At 42.8% G+C, this 22873-nt stretch overlaps 1 protein-coding gene across 2 annotated transcripts in view; it reads right to left on the bottom strand.

Annotated features, from left to right (window-relative positions):
* The window catches only part of prkg1b (protein kinase cGMP-dependent 1b), a 171321-nt gene that overhangs the window by 141662 nt on the left and 6786 nt on the right, over positions 1-22873 (bottom strand). The window contains exons 1-2 of one of the 2 annotated variants that reach the window (XM_017723801.2): positions 21931-22445; positions 12274-12440 (exon numbers count right to left, since the gene is read on the bottom strand). In XM_017723801.2, coding sequence (XP_017579290.1) covers positions 12274-12440; positions 21931-22238 — 475 coding nt within the window. In that variant the 5' untranslated portion in view covers positions 22239-22445. Of the gene's footprint in view, positions 1-12273; positions 12441-21930; positions 22446-22873 lie in introns of those variants that run through there. The other variant, XM_037544381.1, reaches the window with a different exon arrangement.

Genomic DNA, 22873 nt, shown 5'->3' on the forward strand with positions numbered 1-22873 from the left:
AAAACTCCGTGTCAGACCCTTCTAAAGAAACTCTATCACTTTTCCCTAACTAAAGCACCCAGGCTAGACATGGTGTGCAAGAGTCTAAAGGCCACACGTAAGAACTTCCTGCCACTATGGATAACACAGAGATATGAGTCTAATTTGTGCCGCATGGGCTTCACAATTACCCAACTAGTCACCGACCAAGGTGAGCATTCAGAGTTCAAAAATAGCAGAAACCATGAATAAAATCCCTTTCAGTCAGCGCTTCACATGTTGTGAGGCAGTAAATCCATGTAAGCAGGCCTTATTATGCTCTCTTCCGGGTTTGTCAGTGTTCTTTAAGTAATGATAATATCCACAATAAGCTCAGAAAAGCATTTTGTATCATAATATGACATAACACAGCGTGATAATGTTAAATATCGTCTTTTTGCCCAGCCTAATTCTTGGCAAAATGCAATCTGAAGCTTTTGCTTCTGATCACTTGCTCAAAGCACTAATGTTATACAGAGAATGTGATATACAGACAGCCTGGAAAGAGCCATCTGATGTTAAGCTATTACTCAACAAATTCAGTTCGGCATTCCTCAAGCAGTAATCATACACTGTACTTGAGGAGCATTAGCTGGCCATCTAAGCTTTTGTTCTTTCAATTTTTCAGACTACAGACAGAGCTGCAACGTAAATCAAGCTTGTGCTGAACCCAGTCCAGATGTCTTGAACACCAACAGTGGCCGTTTTTTTAAAAATTCAGTTAAGCTTTCTAGCCCTGCTGTGACCACAATACAGCAGCATTGCTGCCAGTTTTAAGAGCTTTGGCCATTGTTGTGGATTCTCCTTCATTTTCACATCCTATATTTGCACACTTTCAACATCAACAGAGCGCTGCCCATTATCGCAGTGAATGCCACACTCGATCTGTGGAATGGAACATAGTGAAGGCTTATGGCACGCTGAGTGGTTGACGGACACTATGGTCACATTATGGTCTTCATACAAACCCTATTTCAAAACAGCTGGGACAGTAGGTGAAACACAGCCTGCATGTGAATTCAACAGTACAAAGATATGTAATGTTTTACTTCAAATTTTGTAATACGTTCATTTCTGAAACTCATGCCTGCAACACATTCCCAAAAAGTTGGGAGAGGGGCAATTTAAGACTAGGAACACAGCACCATAAACCAGTAGATTTATCAACAAAAAATCCAACTTTCACTCTGTACAGCACGAAAAAGATTCAAGGAATCCAGAGAGATTTTATATACATTGAGTTTCTATGTTGGAAATCATCACACGGGCTTGGAACTCGCCGTCCTTAAACCACGTCCATCACTGCACTGACAAATGCACATTAAGACTGTACAACAGGAGTGCGAAGTTCAATTTCCAGAAGAAAAAACAAGAAAAGCACCATCCACATTGTCACTAGCAAAAGCTCAAAAGCCAGGATCTGTCATAGTACAGAAGGGCATTCATTAGTGGGTGATCTGCCCTTCTGTGAAAGCACCATAAGTGCTGAACACATTTTTTGAGCAAAATATGCTGCCTTCAAGATGACGTCTTTTTCAGGAACAGGCATGTTTGTTTTAACATGACAACACTAAGCCATATTCTGCCCTTGTTACCACAGCATGGCTCCATAATCAGAGTGCAGGTGCTAGACAGTCCTGCCTGCAGTTCACACGTCTTCGTTTGTAAACGTGGGTCTTATTAGGCTCAAAATATGACAGCAAGATACGGTACGGTTGCACATCTGAAGAAAAAAGAACCACTCCGTTCGTAAATGTTCAAGTGCTGCTAAAAGAAAGATGAAACTCAGAGGTGAACATTCTCATGTCCCAGCTATTTTGGAATGTGTTGCAAGCTTCAAGTAAGTAAGAATTTATTTATAAAGCACTCTAAACACAACCTGAGTTGACCAAAGTGCTGTACATAAAACCAATCCCCAGGACACACGGGGTTAAGAACAATAAAACAAATAAAATGCGTAACGAAAGTAACATGTAAAAAGAAGAAAGAGAGAAAGAAAAACTAGCAGCACCTCACATCACTACAGTCTCCTGCTATTCAAATGCAAGTTTGTAAAAGTGTGTTTTTAGACCTGATTTAAACACAGAGATAGAAGTGGCTTGGCGAATATCGGGCGGGAGACTGTTCCAAAGCCTCGGAGCATAAACCACAAATGCACGATCACCTTTAAGTTTCCGGAACTGTTCCTGGGAACAGTCAGCAAGTTCTGAGAAGATGATCTAAGAGAACGTTGACAGGTTGAGGGTGTTAGCAGGTCTGTGATATAAGAGGGGGCAAGCTTATTTAGTGCCTTAAAAACAAATAACAGCACTTTAAACTGTATTCTGTGCTGGACAGGTAGCCAATGTAGAGAAGCGAGCACTGGAGTGCTTATTTAAAATAAGTGTATGTTTACAAAAAGCAGTAAATCAAATAAAATATTCAGTGTGATTTTGATTTGATTGGCTGCAGCTCAATCGGAATTTACTCATCACTTTCTGTTTTTTTTAAGATTCCACATACGGTCCCAACTTTTTGGAATTGGGTTTGTAATACCAACCTCATCTCCTTCTTGCCCTCCTTCCCTTCTCTACCCCGCTATTACCCTTTGGCCTCCTTTAAGGCCTGACTATATTTGTTCTATGTACCTCATTATTTGTAAGTCGCTTTGGATAAAAGCATCTGCTAAATGTAACGTAATGTAATGTAATGTAATGTAATGTAATAATTCAGATGGAGAGGGAAACTACAGCTCGGCCCCAGCTGTTATCTGGGACGATTCAAGTATCGTTGCTACAGTGACGTGGTACCAGAACCAGAAGAAAAGGAATACTAAATCCAGCGTCAACAACCATATGGACAGGGCCTTATGGGATTTCTTTGCAGTGTGACTGTGACAACTGTGTAATGACTGTGGCATGTAATTTGCATCATGCTAATTGCAGTCTGTTAACTTTCACTTCTTGTTAGCCGAGTGGCTCCAACACCAAGGGCGAGAGGCACAGCATGAAATCAGCCACACCCAGTGATTTTCAAATCATGGGCAATATAAAGACCTTGGTCAGCTGAAGTAACTGTCACTCACTTGAACGATGCTCTGTCTGTGCTCACTGCCTTTTCCTGCCCTTTTACGAAGTAAAATATTGTCAAATCACCCTTAACTGAGAGAACTAGGCTAGTTATGTAATCTTGCATTGATCTAACTAGTTCTGCCAATCTAGCTGAAACAAAGCACAATTAAAATGTAATTAAAACGTGACACAACATCTGAAGAGACCCAGTGTCCCAGTTTTAGTCAGTAATGGAGGGAAGGGTGCTATATGTTAATGCATATGTAAATAAAATCGCCAAGGATGAGCATTCAGGAGGTTGCTATGCAACCACTGCCATGCAGAGACAGTTTGTGGTAGTTTGGCAGATGAAGTGCTTAAACTGTTACTTGCAGACTTTCAGAGCAGATCCGCCGCATCTGTGCTTTTCTGAAGAAAAAATCCAACGACTCTCACCCTGGCCTATTTAAAAAGTCTCATGCGGGTTAAGTATAGCCCAGTTTCATCATTATTATGGCAGATGGCAGGGGGGACCCTTTCCTGTTCAGACCATGCAAGCAAGCAGTGTAAAATGAAGGGGTGCCTATTAAAGCTTGAGATATTTGTCTGAAACTGAAGCGACCAGACTGTTTACATCAGGTTTGGGCATCATTTTGCAAATATTTGTCTCCCTCCTCGGATTTTGGACTGTGCTTACCCTGACTTTGTGTTTTTCCCTGTATTATCCTTTCTCTCTGTTTGTAATGCAGTCTTTAACCTACTGTAATTCTGCATATCAGTTATGTAAAGTAGCTGCACTAAGGTAACTGATAACTTTGCAGTCGGGTTCAAAGAGAAGTTTGTTGGACTGCAGTCGGGTTCAGACCGAATTTTGTTGGGTTACATTCAATCTAAGCCTGCCAGGTTTCTGCCAGGTTACGCTCAGGTTCAAGCAGAACCTGGGAACTGGCCCTGTGACCAGAAGGTTGCCGGTTCGATCCCCAGGGCTGACAGCACATGACTGAGGTGTCCTTGAGCAAGACACCTAACCCCCAACTGCTCCCCGGGTGCTGTGGATAGGGCTGCCCACCGCTCCGGGCAAATGTGCTCACTGCCCCCTAGTGTGTGTGTGTGTCTATTACTAGTGTGTATGTGGTGTTTCACTGCACTGATGGGTTAAATGCGGAGGTGGAATTTCCCCGTATGTGGGATTAAAAGAGTATCACTCAACTTCAAACAGGTTTAGACTATTCTGGTCAAGTACAGGCAGATGTTTGCTGGGCTACGACAGAGTTTCTCATTACAGTCAGAGCTTCAGACGGAATTTTGTCAGATTACAATCAGGTTGGGCAGAATTTTGTCAGGCTACAGTTGGATTATGACAGAATTTGTTGGGCTGCCGCTGGGACTGAACTCTGTCAGTGGATAGTCAGGTTCTGTTGAGACGCGGACGGTTCTTGCAACTTGTTAAGCCGGGACAGAATTTTGTCAAGCTATTGTCAGGGCAGCCAAGGCTACGTTCACATTACCAGGTTGAAGTGGCACCGATTTTTCGCCCTGATGTTTTCAGGTCTGTGTGGACACACAAATCTCATCTTTCCAAATCCGACCTGAGCCACTTTCATATGTGGTCCTAGATCGTGTGACACTAATGTGACACTCAGATCAGAATCCATGTGCTTTTTTTCCACTGCATGTGCACCATCAGTCATCGTTACCATGGCAGCAGCACCGAACAGAAGTTAAAGCCTGTAAATGGTGGAAAAGCAGCACATCTCACCTTTGTCATCCTTGTCTCACTCTAATAATGCAGCGGAGAGCTAATCAGAGTTAATAGTCTCCGCAGCGAAGGCTCGTTTAGCTCGTTAGCTTGTTTGCTGCATGCATGGGATTCATTCACATGATGTTACGGAGTAAGATGTGCACATACGGGTCATTTCAGGACACAGATTCATTCACTAAACGGGAATTTGAGCGAGAAATGGGATTTGAGCAATGAGGCATGTAATGTGAACCGAGCCAATGAATTTGTCAGGATACAGTTAAGTTTGGATCCAAACTAGTCCCAAGCAAAGAATGTATTCAGTCTATATTGAGGTTTAGATTTAAATTTCATATATGATTAAAGGTCCAACATCTGTCTGTCTGAAACTCATCAGAAGATCTTTTTTGGCAGTATTTTAGCACTGAAATGTGGCAGCATGCGATTCTGTTCTTAATCATTAGTGCTGTGAAAGCGATTCTGTGGATGGCAAAAGAATGACAGCACAAATGAAGGGCTTTGGATTTTTTTTATAAGTGCCCAATTTCAAGCAGGATGCAGCAAATGGCAGCCCTTTGAAAAGACCAACAAGCAAGTTGTTTTGGTGTGCAGTTTAAATCAATTCTGTGCTAACACAGTTATCAGTTACCTGAATCACTATTGATTCTTCTTTGCCTGTTTCAATATGTCAACAACATGCATCAGACTGACATCTATTCTTAGGTCGTGATTATAAAATAGAATTACCTGCGTTAGAAAACAAGCACTACAAAGTTTGTACTTAAACCCGCCACACTGAATAAATATGAGGCATAAATTGGCCTCTTAGGTTTATTTAACCAAAGACCATCCGATTATATTATGCACATGACAGTTAGATTTCATTAATTTATTATTGTTATTTCCAATGGGAATAAAAAAAAATCTTCCTTTCCAATAGCAAATCTGTGTGTCTGTTCCACTGAGTGAATGTGTGGGAATCTGTCCTTTAATTAATTGCTGTGAATCATTTCTTCACGCCTCAAAATCCAGAGAGAAGCAAACTCCAAAAAACCCGAATCGTGTCAACGAAGCTCTGGTTCGGCCTGACACCCATCCCACTCCCTAATTGCTTTGAACATCATTAAAACGCAAGCTGAGCTCCTGCTAATTCGAAGTGCGGCTAAAAAGCGCTTATTGCATAACCAATCATTTGCAAGAGGAAGACAAAAGCAGGGCAGTCTTGAGACAAAGACCTCACAGACTGTGGAAACCGAACCAAACAGCCCACATATCGCCCTCCCCCCAGGCACGAAAATTGGAGGAGTTGGGCAAACTGAAAAGCCCCATTAATGCCACACATTGTGGCAGCTAGTGCATACCCTGCTGCTTGAGTGTGTCAAAGCCAGAAGTCGGCAACAGAAGAGCGGACCCAAAAAGCACAGCAGGATAATATCTTCTCTCTGTCTATGGCCACGTTCCTGGCAAAGAGCTTCAGAAAGCCTAAGGCAGGGTGGAAAAATAGTCCGTTCCAGTGCAGCAATGCATGGTGTGTTTGTAAATTAGCAGCCTATTGGGTTAGGTCCACAAGGCCGGTCTTGACTGTGCGGGAGGCTTCTATGGGGGTAAACAATGGACCAGGAAGGGGTAGGGAGTTGCCTGCGGGGCATCTGCGAAAAAGGTTTACGCACTGAAGTGCATGCATCCGGCAGGGGACAGCCCAAAGGTTCTTATAAAAAGGCAGGCAGAAGGAGCCCAGTGGATCAAAATGAACCTCATACACTGCCACAGCAAGATGTACTTCATTTATTCCTCCCAAGTTTCAGGTCTGTTTATATCTCTGAATACCAGAGCAGTGGGGTGCGCATGAGGTGAATCCTATCAGATGGTCGAAATACCTCAGCAAGAACCAATTTCTCTCCCATTCCATCTGGCGATCCTTTTAGATGGCCATAGATAGGCCAGACCTCCTCCACCTCACTCTCTGAGCCCCTGCATAGTCCCCACCTGGGCTTAAATTAGGGTATCTGTCTTGCTTGCGTGCAATCAGTGAAGCAAAGTCCAATTCGACAGCAGGTCATGACCAAACAGGCACTTTGAAATCAGCACAAGGATCTTATCCACGTCCACGCTGAACTCAGGCAGCACTGCTGAATACTAATGTCAAATAAGAATGGCATATCGTTTGTCTCTCTTGCATCTCCAATGTGAGTTCAGTGAACTAACTACAAAATATTATGTTTCAGTGCAGCGCTGAGCTTCTTTCTCTGCTTCGTGCATCCCAAAACACTTTGTTTTTACCTTTAAATGTGGGTATCAATGTGATTTCCTTTCCCAATGTGTCTTGCCAGCACCTGTTGCATAACAGAGGCTTGTTTTGCATTCAGAATTAAGTTACCCTTTATTAATCCCACAATGGGGAAACTCATCTCCACATTTAACCCATCTGTGCAAGTGAAACACCCACATACACAGCAGTGGATGCACACACACCAGGGGCCAGTGAGCACATTTGCCCAGAGCACTGGGCAGCCCTTTCCACAGCACGTGGGGAGCAGTTGGGGGTTAGGTGTCTTGCTCACGGGCACTTCAGTCATGTTCTGTTAAGCTCAGGGGATCAAATCGGCGACCTTCCGGCTGGTGCCCAAACCTCTAGCCCACAACTGCCCCAAACAAAGCTTAACAAAGCTTCTGGTCAGTACTAGGTCTAAATAAAATTCCATGTCTTCGCCATAAGATAATCTGTTCTCTAATAGCATAATATCTAACTAATTACGGAAAGCCTGTGTTTAGGGGGAGAGCTAAAGCAGTAATTCGTTATCCTGGTTAGGGCCACATGATATGGACAAAGATTACAACATTGCAATTGCATTGCTGCATACTGCAATATGCCTTCCAGTCATAAAAACAGATTAGGGAACTATCTTTGTGATACAGTCGAGGGTGGCCTGCATTAATTTAACCAGAAAGTGGTAAGTTAGTTGGACACATCAATGCCTTGATTCATCCACACACCATCTATGCTTGGTCAGGATTCTCACAGCAAACAATAAAACATTCACTGATTGTAGTAAGTGGAGGTATTATAACTGCATGTATTAGAGGCTCATTTGCATATTCCACACTTCTGTGACATTAATATTGTAAAAGCCGATGCCACAATAACAATTAAAGAAGTATATATTGTTCAGTTGGGCACAGTCAACCACTTGCATATATGGAAAACTGGAACAAGCAGAGGAGAAGAGTAGAGGGTCCGTTCTGAGAGCTTTCACAAGGGGAAAATTAATAAAAGAGGAGAACGTACAAAGAACATCATTTTGCCAAAAGGGACAAACGGGACAAAAGAGAACAGCTGAGAGCTCGTTCTGTAATGTTTGTCAAGGTCACCTTGTACACTGGTATCAGGTCCTGTCAAAAAAAAAACCGAATTAATGATGCTTATAAGATATGATCAATAAATCTTTTACAATTACATTAATTGTCAATTAAGTCAGCAATTCATTAATTAACAATATTATTGTTTATAGCGATGCATGATTGGAATGGGTAGATTTTTTTTTCTCCACAATATCAGGCAGTTTATTATTCATTTAAGCGGATTTGTGCTGCAGTTTTATGATATAAATGAGCTAAGTCAGGTAAGTACACTGGATTTAAAGGCTGCTGCTAGGCCTGTAGCCAAATGCCAGAGCATAAGTATGCATGAGTCACTGTGCTAAACAGCCAAGTGCCTTTATTTGATTCATATTATTTTAAATAGGGAATTCTTCGCTTGCTTAAGAATTTAAAATGTCAGTTTGACACAGTAAAGGACAAATAACGATAGTTACGTTGTCTTTGGAATGTTATCTTTGGATGATGGTTGATGGAAGTGTGCTATTGTGTTCCCGTGTCCATTTAACCCCCACAGTGTGAGTTTCAAATTTTAAAAAGGCAAAAAAAAAAAAGAATTAACAAGCCTCCCCAAAAATCAGCCATCAGCTGTTTGACTGTAAAGAAATCAGAACTGTACACGGCCTTAAAAATTCACAACCTGTGCATCTCAAATGGCTTAACTGAAACGATTATTGATTAATCCCAAGGAAAAAGCCAGATTTAACCTGCGGCGGACTAGCTATTACTGTCAATTTGCCATATAGTTTAAATAGAATGACATAAGTACATAATTAATTACATGTTTTGTACCATAACAAGTCACATTTACATTTGATTTATATTCAACTGGTATGAGTCTGTACTTCCAAATATTCCCATTTGCTTTAACATCATAAAATGACAAACGCACTGCAAAAATCTAAATTATGTTTTTTTTATTTTCATGAAATTCAAATCAAGATAATATATGTAATGTGTCCACAATCCAACCGCAAACACAAACCCACTTTTTAACAGAATTGCTCCGCATATTTCAATGAACAACTACAGAAAAAATAAAAAAGAATTCCTATTTATACACAAAAGCATCCACGACACGCTGTTGTTATTGCTCGCAATAACTTCTAAGGGTTAAAAAAAGTTGTGCAAAAAACTGGAAGAACTTTTTCTTTTATATCTGAAACTCCCTCCCAGCTAATATAATCTCTACTCCCTACCACTACAGTTCTCTTTGATGAGTTTTCACCCCCCACCACATCTCCCTTTACTCCCAAGACTCCTACACTCCACTCCTGCACCTCCACTAAGCCTGACCTTCCAGCATAAAGCAGAACCCAGAACTCAAGTAAGTTTCTATAGTTTTGTATTCAAAGTGCCTCAATCCACAACTGACGCTGAAGGCTTGTGCTGCACTCAAAACCTGGGAATAAGCTGTTCTTATTATCTCTAAAAACAACTGAATAATGTATAAAGTCACAAAACACAACATAACAGATGTTTATAGATTCACTCATGATTAGGCCTAATTCTTGTCCAGGAAATGAGACCTCATCACTACAGCAACAAAAATTCAAGAAACTGAGAATTCTTCACAACATGTAGAGATTTTTATATATAGAAAAGGATGGCATGCCCACTTCAGGTAAGGGGAAAGGACTTGCCCCAGGTGGAGGAGTTTAAGTGACTCGGGGTCTTGTTCATTAGTGATGGGAAGAGGGATGGTGAGATCGGCTGCAGGCTGGGACAGGCGGCAGCAGTAATGCGGTCACTGTACCGGACTGTAGTGGTGAAGAGGGAGCTGAGCCATAAGGCAAAGCTCTCCGTTTACCGGTCGGTCTACATCCCGACCCTCACCTGTGGTCATGAGCTGTGGGTGATGACCGAAAGAATGAGATCACGAATACAAGTGGTGGAAATGAGCCTCTTCGCCGGGTGGCGGCTACACTCTATTTGATAGAGTGAGGAGCTCGGTCATCCGGGAGGAGCTCGGAGTAGAGCCGCTACTCCTCCGCATTGAGAGGAACCAGCTGAGGTGGTTCGGGCATCTGATCCGGATGTCCCCTGGATGCCTACCAGTGAGGGTGTTCCAGGCATGGCCTACCGGGACAAGACCCGGAGAGATTACATCTCCAAGTTGCCCTGGGAGCGGCTTGGGGTCCCTGGGAATGAGCTGGAGGACGTTGCAGGGGACAGGGTCATCTTGGATTCTCTGCTCTCCCAACTGCTACCGCAACCCTATCTGGTCTAGCAGTCAACGATGATGATGATGATGATGATGATGATGATGATGATGATGATGTATAGATTTTTTATATCTAACCATAAACTGACAAATAAACAATTGTTTAACCAACACTGAGTTAAAACATGAATTTAACTTGATTTAATGTTCAATAAACAACAGTCCCTCTTTGAGAAGGCTCTTTGAGAAGACAATAGCATGATGTACCATATCAAAAGCAAACATCCACAAACGAAGAGACAGACAACTACTTTACTTGTATTCTCTGGGTGGACGTGTGATGTACGACAGTGTGAGGAAATCACACGAATATGTTATTATACAGAAAGATTTGGCAAACGGCCAGGCCTTTCGAGAGCTGCAGGTACACTGACCCAAAGCCAGCCCCAGTCAAGGCATTTATGTTGCTTTCAGGTCGAGACTAGTAATGAGAGGTAAACTGTCATGATTGGCCCCTCCCAGTCCAGTCCATGTGCTTTTTGTTTACATTCTGATCTTCCATGTGCGTTTGTTTTGGTTTTCTAGTCTGTCCCCTTGTTTTGGTTACACTGCCCCTGATTGTCTCCACCTGTGTTTCCGCCTGTCCTTCATTTACCCTTATGTATTTAAGCCCTGTGTTTTCCCCTGTCAGGTTACTTTGTCTGAACTGTTGTCCGCCTTGTTTGTAGTGTTTGACTCTTGTTTGAGGCTCTGTGTTCTTTATTGTCATGTCTGTCCCGCGATCAATCCGTGTTGGCTCTTTGACCCTTGACCGTTTAGACTTTGACCCTGGATTTGCCCATAATAAAAGTTGCTTATCTCCACATAAGCATCCGCCTCCTCGCTCCCTGTTACATAAATATAAGCAGAACTTCAGAATACAGAACTGTTAAAAGCCTGCCATTATATACTCGGGTCATTTTGCCAACATTTTAGTTTTTTGTTTATATAAACTTGAACATATAGTTGTCAGACTAAAAATGGCTCTTACACAGGGTGAGTTCAACACAGTTTCGAGCCATTCCTTCATAGTGCCATTTCACACCCATCCTCTGTTCTCTTCACTGGCTTCGCATCTCCGCCAGGATCGAATACAAGGTTTCCCTCCTCGCCCACCAGTGCATTTACGGCAATGCCCTGACCTATCTGAAAGAACTCCGCACCGTGGGGGACCGGGCCTTCTGTTCTGCTGTTCCTCGCTTATTGAATGCTCTCCCTGACCATCTGAGGGCACCACAGTCGAGTGAGAGTTTTAAAAAAAGGACTTAAACCCTTTCTCTTCAGCAGAACTTATGACCCATGATCCTCCTGTGGAGTGTAAAGATGTTTTATAGTAGTTCTTTGATTTCATAGAAATTCTTTTACTGTATAGCACTTTGAGATTTGCGTAAAATGTAAAGTACGCTACAAATAAAATTCATTATTATTATTATTATTATTATTATTATTATTCCACAGGCACTAATGGTCCATACAGGGAATACTGTTAAACATCTCTGCTCTAATAAAGAATTCAGTTTCTCTTTGCGCTCATGGTTCAGCCAATCAGCATTCAGAACTTGAACTATCCGTTCTGTAATCAATATTTTGACGGGCTGTATCTTTGATTTTAGGCCTGCTGATAAGCAAGTAATGGCTGACTATTGACAGCAGGTTATTTAAAAAAAAACGCAATTTGTCAAAATTTGCATCCCTAGTTTTAATATCATTTTCTAATTCTAAACATCAGACCTGTGGCTGACGCTGCTTTGTGCTTGAGTGTAATGAACACAAGACAACCAAAAACCTTATAAATGAACCTCACATTAGATAGACGCTCATGTCCACCATATAAAAAAAAGCAACTTCAAAGCAATATTTCAGATGACGTTTAACATGTGGGACCTTTAACATATGTGGCTGCTTACCTTCCATAACATAGACAAGAGACCCCACATCCCCCTCCTTAATGATGCAGCTCTCTTTGTCATACTCCACTGGGTACATGCAATCCACTATCTCCTGAATCTGAGACAGCTCCAGGTTCTTCATGAAATCATTGTCCAGAATGGCTTCTTTGATTAACTCCTTGGACCTGTAAATGAAAAAGACATAATGGGTCAGAAAGTGTTTTCATTACCCAGTAATGCATAAAACGAAAGGCATAATAGAAGATGGAAGTCTACTACTGTGAGAGAGATAACATTTCAGTGACATTAATTCAGTCTCTCAGACTGAATTCAATAAACTTCCAACCAAGCCAAGTGAGATGGTTCACGTCCCAACTTAGATATGCTTTCAAAAAGACTCAAAGCATCTTCATGCGCTGCTTTAGTGGCAAAACCGCTTCCAAGGATGGGACCGTGAGCCAGAGAAGGTGATATTCTAGGAGAAAAAAACATCACAGAGCAATCCTGAGATCTAGGCTTTGTGAATGTAGTCAGAGATGCTGCTCATCAGTGGATTTATCATGCATTACAGAGTTCGGGCAGCGCTAAACTGCAGCCCCAGTATTGACTGAGTGCCGCGCAGCCCAGTTTCACTGTGCATCAGGAGGCCTTGGCATTACTGTGGCGAAGCAGCATTCAGAGGCACCTTTCAGAAGTCCCTACTTTCTGTCCATGCTCTGGTTGACTTTAATCATCTTATTGTGCCAATAATGCAGGCGAGAGACTCTCTGTCTGCCTGAGAGAAATCAAAACACTTTCCTTCAACGATAAGATATTATGATGTTCTCTGGGGCCTGGAAATAGAACATCTGCTCGAACGCACCTCAAGCAGAATACAAAAGCCCCGCACAGATGGAAAGGGTGGATGAATTAGGTGTGCACTGATATGGAATTTCTGGACTGATAACTAGAACCAGTAATTAACACCTTGTTGTGACGGATACAATTGATCCTGCTAACAGGTTTTCAGTACAGTGTGTGTTTTTTTTTAAACTTAATGCCTCTAGCACAACAGTTTTTTTGGACCAAACTCTGATTTTTTCCCCCCTCGTTGAATAAAATATGCACTCGGTGAATGCAATTTCCAAAATTCTATCATTCACTTCTCACTCAGTGGTGGCGTGGTGGGTAGTGCTTTCGCCTCACAGCGAGGAGGGCCTGGGTTCGATTCCCCAGCCGGGCGACCGGAGTCCTCTCTGTGTGGAGTTTGCATGTTCTCCCCGTGTCTGCGTGGGTTTCCTCCGGGTTCTCCAGTTTCCTCCTACAGTCCAAAGACATGCAGTCAGGCCAATTGGACGTGCTATAGTACCCCTGGGTGTGAGTGACTGTCTGTGTCTGTCTGTCTGTCTGTCTGCCCTGCGATGGACTGGCGACCTGTCCAGGGTGTATCCTGCCTTTCGCCCGAAGACCGCTGGGATAGTCTCCAGCATCCCCCCGCGACCCTGACGGAGAAGCGGCTTAGAAAATGGATGGACTTCTCACTCAGTCTCAGCTTTTGGCAAAACAGTGTTTCTGGAGCTCAGATTGCAAATGCTTACAAACACTTTTACACAATTAACGCCAAAACCTAACACGGAAATAAATGGCAGCCGGTTTGCTAAGTCAGAAATACTACATTGGACAACAATCAAAACTCAAAACATGACAGTGGTTATGGAGACAAACTGCAGATATCTCTGTTATCGGAAGAAAACTTTTTTCAGCGTTTGGCATCATTTGAAAATGATGACTGGGCAAAAAGAAATGGCCCAAAATTACTTGGAAAAAATGAATTAAAAGTAAAGTAAAGTAAGTTTTTTCCTTCTCCTGTAAAGTTACCACTTTGGAGATTTGACGATTTGATTAGACGAAGAGCAACATGCAAATAAACTGACCACAACTGACTCCCACCTAGCTAAACTCATGCTGTTCTACAAAAAGGGGTCACTTTTTGGGACGGCCCATTGACATTAGGTGTGTTGTGGACAGCCCTGGTTTACTATCATCCACTTTTATCTGTGTCCTTTTTTCGTTGTTGCTAGATGAAGTAAGTGCTGGATATTTTGCTTCTATCACTCCATTTGTTCCTGTGAGGTATTAGAAACAAAAATATCTAGTACTAAACCATTCGGTTCTGCTTTTTATAAGCTTTTGAGAAAAAAAAAAGTTCTCTCACAAAACATTGTTGACAGTTTTCCTCAGTTGCCGAAATGCTTTCATCCATTTACAATTCATAGTCTTAAAACACAAGACACTAAACAGGCATGGTGGCCAAAACAATGCCTTTTTTGCAACATGGTCAAACCACCAAAAAATACTAAACACATGACACAAAATCAAACTATTCCATCGAACAACAAATGCTTTCAATCAGCGACTAAACACAGACCGAAGAAAGGCTTCAGCCTTCATTACTGCAGTTTGCTCATTATTCTATCTGCTCAAACTTTACTGTGAAGTCTTGGAAACCTGTCCAAAGTGTGAGAATATCACAATAGGAAACCTTTTCTTTACCGGACATACATATTCCAGAGTAATGCTGTATAAACCCGGCAAAAAACAAAGCATAAAAAAAGATTCCACCCAAAATATTTAGAAATCCATAAACATATTCTCCCTTTTTCTTTTTTTCTATACTTCTGAAACACAGCTGCTAGTGTTGGAGGGCCAAAACAATGGCCAGTCTCTTCAGCCCGAGTATATCACTAAAGGGACAGACTGCGTCAGAGGAGCTCAAACACTAGGCCTCACATTCAAAACAGTTTTACAGCGAAATTCAGACAATTTAGAGTCAAATTCAGACCAAATAATTCCAAACCATGTCATCAGTGACAGCAAGTCCAAGCCGGATGGTGGAAAAAATGATGAGAAGCGATGATGAGAAGGCCCATCATGTCAGCCCAGAGAAAGAAAGGTCAGTTATGCTGTCGTGGACTCCGATCGCCACCATGCCACCGATCGCCATCACCAGGGATCAAAGTCACAACCTTCCGACAAAAGGCCCAACACTGACACGGTTACGCTGAGTGCAGTGAGCGTTGAAACTCAAAGTGATGCCTCATATTCCTATACACTGGACTGATACATTCACAATCCAATACACTGGATCAGTACCTGCACCAATAATAACCTTACTAATCGAATCAAACGTGCCTGATCCACATTCATCTCCAGAATATCAGGAGAGAAGAAATTGCCTAGTGGACACTACAATTCAGCTGCTACCTACTGAAACCTTGAAAAAAAATAATCACATACAGCTCATATTTTCATTCTGCAGCAATAAGAGCATCACATTCAATGGACAGTCCTGTAAAGAGCCAATTTCAATGAGATGCGCACATTTGAAGAAAGCTTTTAAAAGAACTTGATGCACATGATGTAGAGGTTCTATCTCAACTGAAGGCTTTTCTTAAACCATATGTTAAAGCAAGGCATTTAGGAAACCTTCATTTCATAAGACAGTCATTTAGCCTATTTATCAGCCAAAGCTGGGATAAGTGATTTCTGGAAGCAGGGCATTAGGAACCCTCCCGCTTCCCCACTCATCCAGGGCGCTAAGGAATAGTGAATATGAGCTTGAAAAGCGTTAGTCTGCTGAGGCTGAGGACACAAAGTGTCCTTTGCACCCTTTCACAGAACCTGTTAGAACAACCGCATGATCAACGGCACGGTTTCTCTTTTTCACTACTGCCTTCAGACTGAACCGAACACCATCAAGGCTGGTAAATAAGAACAGTCAATGGTGTATGTTATCCAGCAAAGCTGAGCTGTATTAAAGTTCTAATGAGTCGCTTGTTAATGACTTCGTCTTCGCCTGCAGCTGCAATAAGAGCCACAATGGGTAATAATATGGAGATACGCTCCTAATTAAGACGTGATTAAGAATATGCGATTCACTGCCAGCATCATACTTATATCTTCACTATCCAATTATGTTACCACAAAATGGAAAGTTGTCCTGAACAACTCAATGCGCTTGGAATTAAGAGGAGACGTATTGAGTCACCCACTTTCTCTACTCAATAAGGAGATCATATTCAGACAACCTGCTATTTTCACACAGACTCCAGTAGGCACTGAATGGCAATAATGGGAACCAAAAACGGAAGATAAAGCACTGAGAAGATTAGTCTTTTAGAGCCGCCTTTGAAAGTATTAGAGGGTATTGTGTGACAAAAGCTCAGGTTCGTTCAGTCTGACATTGAGAGCCGCTGCAAATGTTACAAACAATGGCGCCATTAGCACAACGGGTGGGATTACAATATCTGCTGTAATCCACCGTATAAAGAGTGGGACAACGTACTTTAACTCAAATGCTCTACTCCTTCTGTCGCTGTCTGTCATAGATCAGTCATAAAGATTAGCCACCATGGATCACGCACATCACGGCACATTTTGAAAGGCAAATCACACGTGCATAAATCATTTATCACCGCCGGTTTGCTGAGATTACGCCCTGAACCCCGGCTCACATACTAAACTAGGCTGACCTAAATGAGTGTTCACTGGTGATTTATGGAGCTACTCTGCATCCAGGCAAGTGCCCAACTTTTTCCCCGTTTGTCTAGCTCGGCTCCTCTGTTCTGAGATTCCGAGATACCTACTTGGCGCTTGGATTACGGCCAAACATTTAAAGTCAGAGGTCTTTTTTTGCACTATTTGCCTCTTAACCCAAAAGTAGCCAAAAGTATTTCCCAGAGATAAAAGAGCAGTATTGTCTACATTTTTGTCTGTTTTTTAAAGGCAGCAGTATGTTATACAGTGCAAGGAGGCACTTCTCCTGCTCTACAGAGCCACCAAGCTTAAAGCCTGAGGTCTGACATGTTCTAAGCATGTACTTGGCAAACGATCATTTCAAAGAGAAAAAGACACACATATTTTCAAAATTGCTTAGCCTTCTAGGTCACCGGGGGTGCTGGAGCCTCTCCCAGCGGTCACTGGGCAGAAGGCAGGATACACCCTGGACAGGTCTCCGGTCCATTCACACACACCTAGGGGCAATATAGGGTATCTACCTACACGTCTTTGGGCCGTGGGAGGAAGCCCACGCAGACAACACGGAAAGGGCCCCAGGTCGCCCGGCCGGGGAATCAAACCCACGCCCTTCTTATTATGAATCATCAGCGCTACCAACTACAGCTACCAAGAAAGAGACAAAGGTAAGGAAATTAACTTGCAGACTAATGGTAGGGACATCCTGATCTGGTCAAAAGGATCAGTACCAGAGACTATCCTGGCATATTTGAATGGATCTGATACTAACTATAGTTCTGATTCTTTGATTAACACCACTGAGAAGCCATAAACAGACCTCGTCCACAATCTAAAGCTAAGAGAAAGGAGCTGAATAACAGAATAATATAATAGAATTATGTAAAAAAAAGCAACATTGCCAGTAGAAAACACACAATAGTTTACTTCTGTAAATGCACCTACAAAAAACATCTCCCAGTTTAGTTATCAATTTAATTATCAAGTCATCAATTTCCACCTACTTGTTCGGACTCCCTAAATCACACAATGATGCAAACACAGGCTCTCCTGCCCTCTCGGACTCTTGGCTACAGATTCAAAGCTTTTTACATTTAAATCTCCAGTTGTTTCTCAAGACGAACAGCCCATTTTCATCCGAATCTTCCCCTTTTTATATTTAATATATATTATATTTCCAGTATTTTGCGTTTTTACGGCATGTTTTTTTTTATTATTTTTTTTTTTATTATTATACTAAAATTAGTCAAATCAACCTGAATCATAATTCAATACAGAACACATACAACATACACATTAAACAGTAGCTTAAAGAAAGTAAACAGTATGTCACACTATGCACATCCTAAAAATTGAGCAACTGTCAGCCACGTATTTCTAACCTGGAATGGTATGAATATAGTTTAATATAATTGAAATGTACTTGGGGGGGGGCTGTATCGTATATTACAATACAGGTATTAATACTGAACAATATTCTATATTAAAGGACTCAACTAAACTAAAGAATCCTTAATTAATACACCAAAACAAGATCAGCCATTTGATCAAAATCGGCACTTCAGCCGCTCTTCAATCAGGATGAAACACTTGATGCAGACGTTATTCTCAATTAGTTCTCAATAAGCACCAGGACCAAGCTCTAGTAAAAGGTACACTAGCACTTCATTAGGCTTTCGTGGAGGCGCTGTTGTTCATTAGTGACATCAGAGGAGCCGACAGAGCAGCGCGCCAAAGTTTCTCTTTTGAGCTGGAAGCCACAGCTGGTGGCCTGCGTTTCAAGACCAGCCCCATCCAAAGCTATCCAAAGCCGCTTTGAAGGGGATGACCATAGCGAAAGCAGATGAAATGCCACCTCTAGTCAGGATCCTCAAATTGAATCAGAGCCTTTGATATGAGGGGACATCATTAGAGCATCCTGGCAGCCTGCTTGGAGGAATGCTGATGTGATATTTAGCCAGATGGAGTCTGGCTTTGTTAACCCAGGCTGAATAACCCTCAGACAATCTGGCATCTACTGTAGGTCAGTACATGTTGCAATCACCTTCCTCTGCTTGGCCATCCAGTCTCTTTGCAGGCTGCAGTTTATAGTGTATTTCTTAGCCTCCCCTTCACTCTTTTGTTTAAAAAAGATTTACGTCTGCAAGGTCTGGTAGCCCAACTCTGAACAACTGCCTTAAAAGGAGAAAGTATGCTCTCAAGGATGGACACATTCCGAAAAAAAAGAAACCCTTTACAAGGGCCTCGGACAGAGGGAGACAGAGCGATACCCTCACCCAAAGTCCAGAGATGATTGCTTTGGATGACTCAATGAAAGCCATGCAGTAGGACCCATTTCTGCTTCAGCATAGGATCATTTTGAGTCGGATTCTATGCAATATACGTTTTTTTCATTTTCTCAAGGCCACACCAGCTAGAAATTGTACCATTCTAGAGTGGCTTCGTTTTTAATTTAAGCCACTCCACATTTTTTCCTGTCATTTCAATGCCACACTCTAGAGGAGAAGGTTAGTCAAAGGACATTCAACACCTGTCAATGCCAAAATGTAACGGAGCAAAACCCAGGGTTCCTGTGTGCATCCTGCATCTGAGACCATTCCCTGAGGAACCTCGATAAGCTGCAAAACAATTGTCTCCGCAACTGTTCACAATGCTGCTTCAGGCATAGCAACCTGATGCTGTGACACTAGCCGAGGAGCAAATTCTCATTTTTTCCAGCCCACATGCTTTTAAAAATAGTTTCAAAGATAGATAATCGTTGGTCACGCAGCAACTCTGTACAAACACTGATATGATATATTGGGGGATTAGGAGCACAACGGCTTCTCGGTGTTATCTGTTCAAAGCCACACACGGACACACATTCTTCCTCAAAGTGCATTTCAGCCTTTATTTTGCATCACTTCCGAATTAAATTGCATTAACTAGTGCAATCTTTTAATAAGCACATCACAAGTAGGAAAATACATCACTCTTTGGTGTTATCGTGACATCTGTTTCTGCGCATATGCCTTCTAATTCCAAACAGGGGTGGAGTCCATGTACTTTATTCCTGAACTTAAACACTTTTTAAGTACATGTACTTTGTTAAAGTGCTTATATTTTGTAAAAACTGTACTTTCGCTCCACTATATTTCAAAGTAAAATGTCTTTTAACTGATACTTTTTGTGCTAATGTATCAATATTCAACACTTTGAAGAAGCGATAACCTGTTTTTTTCTAACTTATCCAAAAGACCATGATGCATGCAAACCAACTAAAGCGCACCTTTCACTAAACTCCTCCCATTGTCAAGTCATGGTGTAGCAACTGTAACCAGGCTGGGGCACCTCTGTCAAGCTTTCGGAATTGAACAATCTCCCACACTGTTGTTTGGGGAATTTTTTAAATCGGATTGACAGTATTCCAAGAGTTTGGAGGGAGGGTGAATTTTCATCCATTTCCAAACCTGAAGGCAAATGATGAGAGGTGTAGGACACAGATTAAACCGGAACAGTGCTGCTCTTCAAATTCCAGGCCAACTCCCTTATTTGATCGGTATCTATATGTTTTCGCCTCAACCCTGTTTAGCTTCTGAAAGATGATGCTGTACCATAGGAAGCCTTAAGACGCACACTGGAGACCTCTTTTTCTACTCCTTTCGGAAATTTTGGATGAGCTGGTCCAAATACGATGGGCTAAATAGCACTTTACCGCTGAAAACTCCGCTGCTGAAACGGCACGTTCAACAGCTTGTCAGACGTAGCAACAATAACCAAGGCAGCAGGGCTTGGCAAAAGGTTGACTGGCTGCATTAATGCAGAAGCTGGAATCCTAGTCGTGGCTGTACAGCTACCACTTTGGCTTTAGTGTCAAAAGGATGTCAGACTGGTGTAACGGTGCATGTCAGGGTTCTGTAGCGCCCGGAAGAAAAGTTGGCCTATTTCAAACTCCTGCTGCCACAAAAGTCTTAATAGAAACTGTTCATCAAAAGAGCATCACAGATTAACCACAACAGAAGTTACTTTTACTTTTGAAACTGACGTACATTTAACAGCAGGTACTTTTGCACCCTAACAAAGAGTGGAGATTTCTGTATGGCCGTCAGTGATTACAGTATGGACCTACAATCTACTGTGGCTGAAGAGAGCATTCCCCTAACGGTGTGGTTTACGCTGCAGCAAGGCATGTCATGTCAGGTGGGATCGAAGTCAAATGAGCCCATATTAACAGCTGCTCTCCCGACTACTGTCTGTGTTCATGGTGAACTGAACGAATGAAATGCAAAAGAACGCGGAGGCAAAAAGCATAACGCCTTCGGTCGCCATCCAGTCTGTGACGGAGGTAAATGTCTAGGTCAAGCAGACTCAGCGAGATGGACAAAAGGCCCACATGCACAACCAGACAGAGAAAGACGAGGATATGAAGAAGGCAGAGGAATGAACGGACAGGAGGTGAGAAAGGCTTCGGATAATAGATCGAAGGAAAAAAGGCTTCCCCTCCAACTCCCTGGACCGTTTGCTTTTTGCCTCATTTTTATATGTCAGGTTTTTTTTTTTCAATTAAAAGCATTTTAACATTCACTGACTGGCTGCACGGCACCTACTTTATGGTATTTATGCAACGCACTGATCAGCATCTGAGTGCTGCTACAGCATCACACAGAATCAATGCCATCAACGGCTCTCCGGCACAACTGCGCTGCTTGTTGCTCTCAGCGTTCATAGGCAGAAGCAACAAGTTGGAAAATAATGCTCGGGGGAGATCTGTACTCAAGTGGCGGCCCATCACAGAGCTGTGGACCATACAGGCCATTACGGTCCAAATAACATCCCAGTGACCAGCTATTGGGTCAGTGACATGCAATGGAATGTTTCAGTCTAACTCTTGGATGGTGCCAGTCTCTTAAAACTCCAGTTTAACCCTTAGTCTTCAGCCACTTACTCACTCCTGTGGAACTAACATGTAGGTTAAGTTATGCTGGAGAGACTGAAGTGTGTATCGACACATAGGGCTTAAGTTTAATGTCAGTTTATTGAACCACTCGTTTGTGAGCAGCTGTTTTTCGGGAGAGGTGAATAAACTGTCGTCATAAGGTCTTATAAGCAGCATGAACACAGAACAAGCCTAAACGGTGACGTAGAAAATACACACAACGACCACAAGACTCTGAGGAGACCTACTCTGGACTCTTTGGGTAGAAGGGCAGCGTAACGTGACTGAGGTCCTGGATGTCCAGGGCTGTTGGCTCGGCTGAAATGGCCTGCCTTTTGGTCCTCTGCTGCTCCTGGAGCGCGCTGGTGGGCTTGTGGACCTGTTGAGTTGCCGGCCGGATCACGGAGCGGTATTTGTCCAGCTCATTCTGGAGCTTCTGGATGAGCTCGTCCTTCTGGTCCAGTTCCAACTCCAGCTCGTCGATGAGCGCGTCTCTCTGCCTCAGCTCCTCGATCTTCTCCTGCAGCGCGTACTGGAGGTCACGCAAAGTGCCCATGGCTTCCACTTTACGCCGAACTTCACGTTGTCGTTCTCACAGAAACGGCGCTAGAGCAGCTCTAACAAAGCGTGACCCGCTTCAAGGCCACAGGATGAGGAACACGCGAGAGAACCAAACGCATCGCGGTGGAAGAGCCAAGCGTCTCACGGAGCGGCTCCGCCGGCTGGAGCATGCCGAGGCACTTCGCCTCTGCAGCGGAGTAACAAGTTGGCGAGCTCAAGCGCGGTGGGTTTATTCTTTTTTTCCCGCCCGGATTCGGACAAGCCCCGCCCTCCTTGCGCTCCGATTGGCCAGGAGTTCATGCTTACGCGCAAACCGCCGTTCTAGCATGCCAATCCTGGAGCAGGAGGGCGGGGCTTTGCGCAAAACAGGCGGAAAAAAAAGCGAAAAGCTGTCTGGAACACCTGTTAAAATTCCCCTCTAGAATCCCTTCGCAACAGCTGACACGAAGAAAATCCCATCGTTACGTGTTGTGGGAATAAATTTCCATGCTCTTAATGTGCACATATATTAAAAGAAAAAAAAACATAATGTATTGTACATTAGATCTCCTATTAGACCACACACTCATCAGCCACTTTATTAGGTACCCCTTGCTAGTGAAAGGCTGGACCCCCTTTTACCTTCAGAAC

Source organism: Pygocentrus nattereri, chromosome 13 (assembly GCF_015220715.1).
Source record: "Pygocentrus nattereri isolate fPygNat1 chromosome 13, fPygNat1.pri, whole genome shotgun sequence".
Lineage (NCBI taxonomy): Eukaryota > Metazoa > Chordata > Actinopteri > Characiformes > Serrasalmidae > Pygocentrus > Pygocentrus nattereri.